Consider the following 13759-nt stretch of genomic DNA (forward strand, 5'->3'; position numbering starts at 1 on the left):
AAAGGGAACCAAGACCTTTCTGGAGGCAGGGCCAGGCCCTAACCTCTGGAATGTTGAACTGAGAGAAGAGTATATGTATTATAGGAATTGGATAGCAAGCATCTGAGAAACTTAAATAAACTTTATACCAGTTTGGTCCCCCTAAAGAAACCAAGAAACTGTAGATTAATGAAGAGCCTCTGTTAGGTGAAGGAAGGTATACATTATATGCAGTGGAAGTGGCTTGAATACACATTTTCTTTCCTGAAAACAAATGACCTGGAATGTAGCAAATAGGTGGCAAGCCATTTCCACCACACTTTAGATCCCACATTGTTTTTCTCCCTCAGCAAATATAGCACTGGCCCATCTCACAAAACTTAAAAATCTTCCTGAGGAGAGGAAATGGTTATTAAACCAGTTTAAGTTGGTGACAAGTTTCCCAGGTGGCTTAGCTGGGGAGAATTCAAAAAGCAATTATTAAAATTTTAAAATCTGTATTTTCCAGCAATGGTTTCATAGCTCTGTAGGCTACCTGTTCTGCAGGGATCAGACAGTGAAATATCTATGGGCAAATGTTGACGAATGGCCGTTTTAATGAATTATCATTGTTAATATTTCAGATGCGCTGCTGAGGAAGACATAATCCATATCTCAAAGAGCTGACAGCCCAAGCAACATTAAAAATACAGCAGCCAATTTATCCTCATAACCTTTTCTGTCAGATAAGTAAATATTACTACCTCTCCACCCCTACCCTTTGCAAATGGAAAAACTGATATATATTAAGGCTGACAGTCAGTGTGCATCTGCCCCTTCAGGAGCTGCAGTTTAGAGCGGTAAGAAGCAGACAGGAGGGGTGAGGTACAGAGTGTGTTTCCTACATCAGGAGACGTGCAGTATTGGGACGACTAACACCACAGGGACACTGGGGCACTAAATGCACCTGGATGGATCATTTCCTGACACATTTGAAGTTCAGAGACACATCTCCATGGGAAAGATGCGCAAGCTTCTTCCTTGCATGTAGCCCTGCTGGTGCCTTAGACTTTCCATGACTTCTCAAAATACGCAGTGCAATTCTCAGTGTGAACAGTGCAGAAGTTAAAAAGAAGGAAGCACTACTATGTACATATTGGAAGAGTTGCAATGTCTAGCGTGCAAAGGAACTGAGAAGAAGACCCAGCAGGGGGCAGGCAAGGTGTCAGCCAGTTAGGGCTGTAAGGTTAGAGACCTTTCCACCCTTTTTTCACACCTCTTGTCTGTCCTTGGACTGATATTCTTAGGGGACAATTTCCTCCTTCTACTCGGAGGTCATTCTACCCTCTCTCTCCCTCCTTAGCTAGATAGACAACTAGAGGCTCTGTCTCTCAGCTTTCCTATCCTAAAATGTAGTTCCTTCAATAAAGGCAACTTTATCTTTAATCAGTGAGTCTGACACTTCACTGTGTACTTAGCATACTCTGCCAACAGTACATTTGTTACATTGAAAGTAATCGCCCATGTGAATGTGGCCCTAATGAAGCCCTGTGACCAGAATGCTTGGCCTTGTGGCTTGGGCTCAAATCCCAGCGCAGATCGGAAATTAAACTAGCCCTCATTGAAAGATTAACTTAAGAATGAGCAAAGTAAAACTGTAAAGCTTTTTGCACATTATAAATGTTGCAGTAATTATCACTATCATCTTAAAGACTAATAAATTTTCTGGCAGGGTATGAGCTTTTTTGAGTCAACTCACGAAAGCTCATACCCTGCCAGATATTTTGGTAGTGTTTATGGTGCTACTGGATTCTTGCTCTTTTCTACTGCTACAGACAAACTAACATGGCTACCCATCATGATCTCTCACTGTCATTAACAATGATACTTGGATTTTTCTGTCTGGAAGGAGAAAAACACAGGTGGCAGAGGAATGAAAAAAACAAACAGAAATTGCATCAGGAAGTTGGAGATGGTGGAGTGTGAGACAGAAACAAAGAAGAGATTTCACCAGAGGAAGAGTATAGAACAAAAGCCAAGGTAGAGCAACACGGGGGGGTAGACAATTATATGGGCATCTGCTTTATTAGATAATGGAGCAAAAAAAACAACACTCTGATCATCATTATAATTCTTGTGGTTTCTTTCCCTATAGCCACCAGCTATGTGGGAGAATGGATGATCAGACATTATTATTAATAATAATAATCATGGTTACAGCATCTAATGTTCCATACATAAAAGGACAAATTGCACTAATTCTTCTTACAGGCATTTGCTCACTTGCATGAATGCACACAGACCTACTGTGTATTTGTATTCCACTAGACTTAGTACCCATCTAAAGCCATACCTGAGTTCAGTCACCATTAATACTTTTCTCCATATCCTGTCTGAGCTCTGACAGAATGGAGGGCAGGGCTACCTCAGAGAGAAGACAAGACTGTAGCCCAGCCGTTAATTAGTATGAGGAAAGAACAATGAGGGGCCTTACCTCAAACTTCCGAATGACAGCATCCAGCTGGAAAGATTTAAGACGGGCTTCATCCAGCAAAGCCAAATTCCTGTCAAACTGCATAATGAAATCTGTGTGGTGGCTAAATCTGGACTCCCTAGTTAGGAAAACATCAGCCACTTTCTGGTGTTCTTCCCTAAAATGATATCAAAACAAGCACATGAGGAATAAGAAAACTCACTCTGCCCTACTGTGCTGCTCACGGATATTTCTGTTCATCAGTTTTTATCTTACAATGACATTAGAATCACTTACCCAGAAGTCTGACTTTCACAGACGATAAACAAGCAATAGTACACCAGAAGACATGGATCACACAGAATAGCTCTGCTGCAGTCCTGCACATTGTGTGGCTTACCTAGCCCAGCACACCTGGAGCTTCATGAAGGTGGTTTTGACTGGCTTTTCAAAAGTAAGAGGGCTTTCAGGCTGACAAGCCACAATGAATGGCTAGTGACAGGAAAAGACTGATACAACATCTTATTCCTCCCCGGTTCAGCATTTCTCTCTGCATTTACATGGATTTTGTTTGAAAGTGCAGTTAGCCTTATTTAGCACTTTTTAAATTTTACCCTTTCTCCAAAGAGCTTGGGGTGGCATACACTAACCACCGCCCTTTGAAGTAAAGAATGACTGTCACTCAGGGAATTTCATGGCAAGTAGAGAGCTGAATTCAGGTCTCCACAAGCTTAGTCCAACTTTCATACCCCACTGTGTGTTAAGTGCCGTCAAGTCGTTTCCAACTCATGGCGACCCTATGAATCAATGTCCTCCAAAGTGTCCTATCCTTAACAGCCTTGCTCAGATCTTGCAAATTGAGGGCTGTGGCTTCCTTTATAGAGTCAATCCATCTCTTGTGGGGTCTTCCTCTTTTCCTGCTGCCTTCAGCTTTTCCTAGCATGATTGTCTTTTCCAGTAACTCGTCTTCTCATAATATGTCCAAAGTATGACAGCCTCAGTTTACCCCACTAGCCTTTTAAAAAAGGTTGAATCCTAACTTTTTCACAAGAGAGGCTCCTTATTTAATAGTGGAGAAAACAGATCTAGAATCTACTAACATGAAACTTAAGTCAAATGATAACACATCGACCTATCACGTTTCTGTCAAAGATGCAATGTAAAACTTCATGTATGAGGATAGAGGTCTGTCTGCCCCTTGGGATGAGACTGCCTCAAATTTGCCTACTTTTGATTGTCAGCGTCCCCAAATTACAACTGATCTCCAAGCCACAAAGATCTTTTCCCCTGCTTTTGAGAGTGGACTGTGTGGCATTATACTCCATTGAGGTACCTCCCCTCCACAAACCCAGCCCTCCCCAGACTCCACCCCCAAATCTTCAGGAATTTCTTAACCTAGAGTTGGCAACTGTACTCTTACCAGTTGATGACTTTTTCTTCCATCTCCCCTAGCATTTCTTGATGCAGCTTGTAGATCTCTGGAAGTTCATTCAACCCCTCCTGGAGCTTTACTTCTTCAAAGTCACTGTCATCCTTATGTGCCAGCACTCTTAAGACTGCTTCATAGAAATCCTGTAAACACACAGTCCATAATATTATTTGTAGGCTTTTGTCAAATCCTGCCCCCATTTTCCCTTCCACTGTTTTCAAAATCTGTTCTTCATTGCTAAACTCATTGTCCATACCTTGATAATTTTGTTACTGAAAGCCATCTCCTTCTGATGCTTTCTGATGCTTTTATGCGCTGGATTGTTTTTATTGGCTTGTTTTAATGGCTTTTGCTTTGTTTTAGTGACAGTGTTTTAATGGCTTTGTTTTAGTAGTAAGCTGTTTTACGTATTCTCAGGTCTCTCAGAGCAAGTCTCCGAAGAGGCAACATGTACATTTTCTAAATAAAGTTATCTCTTTTTTCTTTGTTTCTCATATTTTTTTTTATTATTTTCTATATTTACAGTGAATTATTTCAACAATCAATTTTTTTAAACAAACTAGTATAAATAAGTATAGTTGTTGATCGTATTTTATTACTTAAAATAAAACAAATTTTGACCCCCCTTCACCCCCCTCCATCTAAGAATAAATTGTAATCTCTTTTGCATAAAATTACTAATCCCAATATTATTTTCTATCCTAAAATATAATTGCTTCATTTAATATCACTTAGGTTATAAGTATATTTCATTAAAACATATATTTCATTATAGCAAATAAATCTATATATGATTATATAAAAGAGGTCATAAAAAAGGATTAGATTAACGAGTAACCTTTGAACATCCCCATTTGAAATTCATTTTCACAGTAAATCCTCCATGCCTCCCATTCCCCCCAAAACTGTGCATTGTCCTTTTGGTCTATCAATGCCGTAAGTTTCACCATTTCCATCAGTTCCATCATCTTTTGTATCCAGTCTTTTTTGTCTGGCATTTCTGCTGTCTTCCATTTAGCTGCATATATCAGTCTTGCTGCAGTGGTGGCATATATCAAAAATATTCTTTGAGTAAAGATATTATCTGGTACCATACTTAGTAACATCATTTCTGGCATTTTAGGTACATTGTTCTGTATAATCATCCTTATTTCATTATATATCATGTCCCAATTTTTTTTAGCTTTTTCACAGGTCCAACACATATGATGAAATGAGCCTATTTCATTATTACATTTTCAACATTTCGGTGACATTGATTTATAAGCCGTTGCAAGTTTTTTCGGTGTTAGGTACCATCGATACATCATTTTATAGATATTTTCTCTTAATGATTGAGAGAGTATGGATTTCATATCTCGTGACCATAGTCTTTCCCATTTATGTAACATTATATCATGACCTAACATCTGTGCCCAGGTAATCATAGTAGGTTTCACTCGATCTTGTTCACAATAAAGTTCTAGTAACAACTTATACATCTTGGATATTAGATGGTCGTTTGTATCCAATATGAGTTTTTGAAAAGTTGATTTACTTCTAGAGAAGCCTGTTTTCAAATCCTGTAGAAAAACAGAGTTGATCTGGTGGTACTGAAACCAGGTCAAAAAGTCCTTATCTTCATCATATTCTTTTAACAAACATTTTGTACCATTCCACTTTAAAAGGTCTTGGTAAGTAACAAATTGAGCTGGTCTTAATGGACGTAATGTTAACATTTCCTGGGATGAAATCCATAGCGGAGTCTTCAATTCAAGAAGGTGTTTATACCTAATCCATATTCTATATAAAGATGATTTAACTCTATGTTGTTGAAATGATGCATGAGTCTTAATTTTATCATACCACAGATATCCATGCCAACCACTTCTAATGTCAAAGCCCTCTAAATCCAGTAGATGCGTATTAGTCAGTTCCATCCAGTCTTTCAGCCATACTAAAGCAGCCGCTTCAGCATATAACTTAAAATTAGGAAGTGCAAAACCACCCCTATCTTTAGAATCCACCAAATATTTATAAGCAATTCTTGGTTTTTTCCCTTGCCAGATGAAATTCAATAGGTCTTTCCTCCAAACATCAAAATACTTTACTTGGGATATTATAGGCAAATTTTGAAACAAAAATAATAATCTTGGTAATATATTCATTTGTGTTGTTGAAATACAACCTAATAGAGAAAGTTTTTTGTTTGTCCATATCAACATATCTTTTTTATTGCTTCCCATAATTTAATATAATTGTTGGTGATCAAATCTTTATTTTTAGATGAAATCCAAATTCCCAAGTCTTTCACCTTGTTTGTTTTCTCCCATCCTGTCATAGTTATAAAATTTTGTTGCTCTGCTCCAGAAATATTTTTAAATATTGTTTGCGTTTCCTCTTGATTGATCTTAAATCCCGAAACACGACCATATAAATTCAATATTTCATTCAATTTATATGCAGATTGATTTTGGTCATCCATAATCAACAGAAGCTCATCCGCAAATGCTCTCAATTTAAATTCATGTTTGTTTATTTTTAGACCATGAATATCTTCTGATTCACGAATTTTACAACACAATGTTTCCAAGACCAAGATAAAAAGTAAAGGAGAAAGTAGACATCCTTGTTTTGTCCCCTTTTGTATATCACGGTCTTCTGACATTGATTCATTAACCAATATTTTCACTTGTTGATTCGTATATATAGCATTTGTGCCTCTTCTAAATTTTTCACCAAAGTTCATTATCTCAAAAAAAAAATTCATGAAGTCCCAGGAAACCATATCAAAAGCTTTCTCAGCATCAAGAAAAACATAAGCTGCTTTATACTGAATATTGTGTTCATAGTACTCTAAGGCATCTAAAAGTATCCTGAGATTATCTTTAATCTGTCTCCCCGGAACAAAACCCGCTTGATCTTCATGAATTAAGTCTTTAATTATTTTTTAAATTCTAGATGATAAAACAGAGGCGTAAATTTTATAATCCACATTCAATAGGGAAATAAGTCTGTAGTTGGTTACCTTTTCAGGGTCTCTTCCAGTCATGTGAATCAGCGAGATAAAAGCATGTGTCCATGTTTCGGGAGATACACCTGTTTCAAGAATTGTATTGCAAACCATCAAAAATGGATTTAGCAGATTTGATTTAAATGTTCGATAAAATAAAGCTGTTATTCCATCTGGTCCTGGGGTTTTATCTGTTTTTTGTTTGGTAAAAGCTTCCTCTAATTCTTCTTGAGAAATTGGTGCATCGATAGATTTTTGCTGATCTGATGATAATTTTTTAATATTTATAGAATGTAAAAATTTCTCCATCTTTTTAAAAGAAATATCATCCTTTTGGTACAATCTAGTATAAAAAGATACAAATTCTTTCAGTATGTCTGTTGTAGTATAAGCCGGTCCTTTTGAAGTTTGTATTTTGGCTATAATTCTTTTTTGAAAAGAGTCTCTTAATTGACTTGCCAAAAATTTTCCTGGTTTATTTGCATGTTCAAAATATCTTTGTTTTGCATATTTCAAATTTCTAATCATCTCTTCTGAAACCACCAAATTTTACTGATGTTTAAGAGCATTTATTTTCCATAGGACAGTACTTTTCTCACTGTCTTGTAATTCCATAATGAGTTGTTCCAATTTTTGTAAATCCCAAAGTATATTATTTGTCAACTGTAACTGTTTTTTCTTCCATGCCGTATTTTTCTGTATCATAAAGCCTCTAATTACTGCTTTAAAAGTGTCCCAAATTGTATTTAAGGTGGTTTCTCCATTCATATTTATTTCAAAAAAGTCTTTAATAAGAATAGATAACTCAGTTTGTATTTTGTCATCTCTTAAAAGTCTATCATTCAATTTCCATCTAAATGCTTGTCTGTTATTCCATTCAAATGAGATTGGATTATGATCAGAAAAAGTTCTTGGTACTATATGTACTTTACGTAACTGTGTGAAAATTGATTTACTTGCCCAAGTCATGTCTATTCTGGAGTGTGAATCATGTCTTGCTGAATAGAAAGTAAACTCTTTAGCAGTTGTATTCATTGTTCTCCAGATGTCTTGCAGTTCAAGTTCCTCCATCATTTGAAAGAAAGTTTTTGGAAGGCACCCTTCTTTGTCATCTTTAGCTTTAGTCTTCTTATCCAAGGCTGAAAAAATAACTTCATTAAAATCTCCCATCAACAGAATCTGTTCTTCAGCATACTGGAGCAGAATGTCATGTAATTGTTTATAAAACTGAGCCTTTCCTTCATTTGGTGCATAGATCCCAACTACCAATGTTTTTTGACCTAATATTTTTATTCTGATTATCACAATCCTGCCTTCTTCATCTTTATAAACAAGTTCAGGGTTCAAATTAGGTTGTGCATATAAAACAACTCCTTTAGTTTTTGTCTTAGATGACGAAGTGAACACTTGATCTAGTGTTTTTCTTTCCAAGTATTTTCTATCTTTTTTCAAGATGTGAGTTTCTTGTAGACAAATTAACGTATATTTTTGTTTTTGTAAAAGTTTGAAGATCCTTTCTCTTTTGATTTTTTCATTCAGTCCATTTACATTCCATGAAATTACCTTAGCCATGGCATCTATTTATTAGTTAAATAATCTTATGATGTAAATCCTCCAGCTGCTCCCTGCAAGGAAAGGTCCACTTCTTCCTCCTGTCCTTGTTCCTGCTCCTCAGGAGAAAGTTCCATTAGTTCTTTTCTGTATCTTCTCTGGAATTTTCCAACATCTGCCAGGGAGGTAATGGTAGTTCTAACCCCTTTGTACATAAATGTAAGTCCTTGTGGTAATATCCAGCGGTATTTTATTCCATTCTTCCTTAGCATAGCGGTGAATTCCTTGAATATATTTCTCTTTGACATCAAATGTCGGGGAATGTCTTTGAGGATTATTGAGTTTCTCCTACTGACATTGGCTTCTCATAATGGAGTTGCATAATAGCGTCCTTCATTCTAATGTCATAGAAAATAATCATGGTATCTCTAGGTTTAGATTTCTTTAATCTTGCTGGTAGAGGAATTCTATAAAGTCTATTTATTGCATGATCCAATACTTGTTCCTCTATATGGGTTAGTTCAGCTAGTGATTTTATAATGGTCTCTCTGGTATCCCCAAGTTCTTCAGGCAGGTTCCGTAGACGAAGATTGGTGTCTATAGCTTTCAAATCCATCATGGCCAGCTGGTCCTTGACTGTATCTTCCTGAGAGTGTATTGCATCCGGTTGTCTTTCATGGCTTTCCACCTTTTTCTTGAAATCCTTCTGTTCTTCTATCACCTTTTTAACTGATGAGTCCATTGTCTTCATGTCAGCTTTAATTGTTGTAACCTGAATCTTCACATCTTTAATCTCTTCTGTTACCGTATCTAGTTTTTGATTGATAGATTGGGTAAAAGTGTTCAACATAGTGGTCAACTGATCCATTTGCTTTGAAAGCTGCTCTTGTTGTTTAGACATCTGATCATATTGTTTTGTATTTGCCTCATTTTGTTTGGCAAACATTTCTTGCATTTTCTTATCCATAGTTGTGTCTTGTAAGGGTTCTTTAAGTTTAGACAATGCAGGAGAAGCGCTATGCAAGGATCCAGACCTTTGGCGGGATGCAGACATTTACAGCAAAATCCTCATTTTTGGACAGTTTTGGCAGGTTCTAAAAACTGTAATCGTTTATAGTGGGTAGCTCAGTTCAGTTTGTTTTGCATATTCGCCAGGGTAAATAAGTTTAAATGCCACAAATCAATGTAGAAACAGACTTTTTAAGTTTGAAGTACCATCGAGTATTTCAGACACTCTAGGTCGGCATTATGCAGGAAACAGGAGGTTCACCGGAAATTGTGTAGTCGCGGACCTTCCGTCGTCTCCTCTCTATGGTCCTAGGGTATAGGAGCTGTTTAACTGCTGCACTGGGGAGACGCACTCCGGTCCTACGATGCATCCGTCTCTTCCTGTCCCACCGTTCCAGGTATTAGCTGATTGGTTGCCTTAAAGAGCAGTAAGGTAGTTTCCTAGCAGTCTTCCGGTACTCCAAACAGATGTCATCCAGAGAAGATGTGGCTGGCGTTATTAATAATTCTGTTGTTATTAATATGAATTATTAATAACAAAAAATAGAAAATAAAATTATGTTTAATAGGCAAAGATTTTTTGAACATGCTAATAAACCTGGCAAGTTGTTAGCCTGGCAGATTAAGCAGATGGAGAAAAAGGTGCCAATAGAATAAGGAAAGACGGCAAAACAATAACTGATAAACAGAAAATAATGGAGACATTTGTAGATTATTATAAAAATTTATATATAGAAAAATTAGCTTCAGATAAAGAAATGGATGTGTATCTGAAACAATTTGATTGGAAAGGTATATCACAGGAACAGAAGGATTTTTTAGATTTAATTATAACTCCTGAGGAATTAAAGAAAGCAATTGGTAAAAGTAAATTAAATAAATCACCAGGATCGGATGGATTCACGACATTTTATTACAAAACTTTTGAAGAACAGATATCTCCACACTTATTGAAGGTTATGAATTTATGTTTACAAAATGGTTCTAGTCCACAAACTTGGAAACAAGCAAATATAGCATTAATACCAAAATTGGATACAGATTTACTGGAAGTTAAGAATTATAGGCCTATTTCGTTATTAAATAATTATTACAAATTATTTGTTGATATTTTAGCCACAAGGCTAAAAAAGGTATTAAATGATTATATACATGAAGATCAAACTGGTTTTTTACCTGGTAGAATGATTAGTCAAAATGTTAGAACGGTGATAGATTTATTAGAATATTCAGAGTATACTCCAACCCCAATGGCTATGATCTTTTTAGATGCAGAGAAAGCTTTTGATAATATAAATTGGAAATTTATGAAAAAAATATTGGAATATATGGGATTGGGTACTGGTTTTAAAACAGCAATTGAGAGTATATATACTCAACAAACAGCTAGACTTATGGTTAACGGAGTACTATCACCACAATTAGAAATTCAAAAGGGCACCAGACAAGGTTGCCCTCTTTCACCTTTATTGTTTATTTTAGTTTTAGAAGTATTATTGAATAAGTTTAGACAAGATGATAATATTGTAGGTATAAGAATTGGGAGAAATCATTGTAAGGTAAAAGCATATGTGGATGATTTAGTGTGTGTTCTGACTAATCCTAATTGTCAAATGGAAAAATGGAATAACATTGTAGAGGTCTATGGAAAGCTTGCAGGATTTAAAATAAATAGGAGTAAGATGAAGATTTTGGTAAAGAATATGACTATCACAACAAGCAGAATTAATTAAAAAAAACAGGGTTTACTATTGAATCTAAAGTTAGGTATTTAGGAATATGGTTAACCCCAAATAATCTTAATTTATTTCAGAATAATTATGTAAAAATTTGGCAACAAATTGTTAAAGATCTTAAGCAGTGGGAGAAGATTCCGTTATCACTATGGGGACGGATCTCAGTAATCAAAATGATGGTATTACCAAATATGCTTTTTTATTTCAGAATTTGCCTATTATAAAAGGAGTAAAGATCTTTAAAGTTTGGAAGAAGGAAATTTTGAATTTTTTGTGGGGAAAAGAAAGACACAGGATAGCTTATCACAACTTAATTGAATTAAAAGAAACTGGAGGCTTGGGTCTTCCAGATCTAAGAATGTATTATGAAGCAGCTTGTTTTGGTTGGTTAAGGAATTGGATATTATTAGAGAATACTAGGTTGTTGGAAATGGAAGGTTTTAATATTATATTTGGTTGGCATGCATATTTATGGTATGATAAAGATAAAGTAAACAGAGATTTTAACTCTCATATTGTTAGGAATAGCTTGTTACAGATTTGGAAAAGGTATAAAAGATGCTGGGAACTTAAAACATCAGGGTGGATTAATCCTATAGAAGCATTTATGAAAAGGGGAACACAGCTTAATTTGGATATAGGTAATTATAGGGATATTATTGAGATTAGTGGTGATATTTGGACTCTTAAAACAAGAGAAAAACTCAAGATTGGAGATTGGTTTATGTATTATAAATTAAAGGATATATTTAATAAAGATAAATTAATAGGGTTTAATAGAAATAAATCTAAATTGGAATTGATATTAAATATGGGAAATAAAGGTCAAATAGCAAGGATGTATAAGTTTATAATTGAAACAAATCTGGAGCAAGAGAGGATCAAACCAGTCATGATAAAATGGATGAGAGATTTGGGGTATAATATTAATCTTGTGGTTTGGGAAAGATTATGGAAAACAGGATTTAAATTTACAATTACTAATGAAATAAGAGAAAATTTATATAAGATGTTTTATAGATGGTATATTACACCAGTGATGGTTAGTAAATTTAAAGGGGGGAACTCTGATTTATGTTGGAAATGTGGAATGGAAAAAGGAACTTTTATACATGCCTGGTGGGTTTGTAAAAAAATCAAAAAGTTTTGGAGAAAGGTAGTAAGGGAGACAAATAATTTAATTAATATCAAAATAAATATGGACCCAGCTTTTTGTTTATTAGGAATTCCTAAAGATAATATGAATAGGAATGATAGAGTTATATGTCAATATAGTTTTGCAGCGGCAAGGATTATTATTGCAAAATCCTGGAAGCTAGCAAATAGACCTCTAACTAAGGACTGGGGAGAAAAATTATGGTTATATATGCGGATGGCTAAATTAACAGACTCCCTTCATGGGAAGGATGTGGAAGAATTTAAAATTTCTATCAATAATTTATAAATCCTTCCTATCAATCCTTTATTCCCCTTAGTTAATATAATTTTGAATTTGGATTTAGTCTGGTTAAACCCCATCCTATTATCCTTATTGAATATATCCCTTAATTTATAATACATAAACCAATCTTTAATTTGAAGCTCTTCTCTAGTTTTCAACATCCAGATCCCATCATTATATTCTATCATTTCTCTCTATATATTACTATCCAGATTTAAATGCACACCCCTTTTCATAAAAGCTTCTATGGGATTAATGCAACCGGGAGTTTTACTTTCCAAAAATCCTTTATATTTCTTCCATGTTTGTAATAAACTAAACCTAATAATATGGGAATTGAATTCTTTATTTACTTTCTCCTTTTCATACCACAGGTATGCGTGCCACCCAAATCGTAAGTTACATCCCTCTAATTCCAATAATTTCGGATTCTCTAATAGAATCCAATTTTTTATCCAGGTGAAACAAGCTGCTTGATAATACATTCTCAAGTCTGGTAATCCCAACCCTCCTGTTTCTTTCAATACCACTAAATTATTATATGCTATCCTATGTCTTTCTTTACCCCAGAGAAAATTTAAAATATCTTTCTTCCAATTTTTAAATATCTGTGCACCTTTCAGTATTGATAGATTTTGAAACAAAAAAAGCATCTTAGTTAATAGCATCATTTTAATTACTGAAATTCGTCCCCACAATGATAATGGTATTTTTTCCCAACTTTTTAAATTTTTTACTATCTGTTGCCATTGATTTACATAATTGTTTTGGAACAAATTAAGATTATTAGGTGATATCCATATACCTAAATATTTAATTTTATGTTCAATACTAAATCCTGTCTTTTTAATCAATATTTGTTGTTGTGAAAGAGTCATATTTTTAACCAATATCTTAGTTTTATTTTTATTAATTTTAAAACCTGAAAGCTGTCCATAAACCTCCATAATTTTATTCCATCTATCAATAAAACAAATTGAACAAATTGAACAGCGTCGCTACTTCTGATTGGATGTTACAGTGTCTCTCAAAAAATCCAGTTTGTTTAGTCTACCCACTGATCAACTTGATAGAGTCCCTGCCGGTTTATCTGATGGTTTTTACGATAAAAAAGTTGCTCATACGATGTGGGTGGGGAGACGCAGATTTCTCAGATGACTTTATCAATCTT

General features: G+C 35.0%; 1 protein-coding gene across 4 annotated transcripts in view; it reads right to left on the reverse strand.

The window, feature by feature from the left end:
* FGD5 (FYVE, RhoGEF and PH domain containing 5) overlaps positions 1–13759 on the reverse strand; it is a 177047-nt gene that overhangs the window by 52922 nt on the left and 110366 nt on the right. For all 4 annotated transcript variants that reach the window (XM_056859429.1, XM_056859413.1, XM_056859421.1 and 1 more), the window contains exons 6-7: positions 3852–4003; positions 2453–2609 (exon numbers count right to left, since the gene is read on the reverse strand). In XM_056859429.1, the coding sequence (XP_056715407.1) occupies positions 2453–2609; positions 3852–4003 (309 nt within the window). The remainder of the gene's footprint in view (positions 1–2452; positions 2610–3851; positions 4004–13759) is intronic.

This window comes from Euleptes europaea, chromosome 1 (assembly GCF_029931775.1).
Source record: "Euleptes europaea isolate rEulEur1 chromosome 1, rEulEur1.hap1, whole genome shotgun sequence".
Classification (NCBI taxonomy): Eukaryota; Metazoa; Chordata; class Lepidosauria; order Squamata; family Sphaerodactylidae; genus Euleptes; species Euleptes europaea.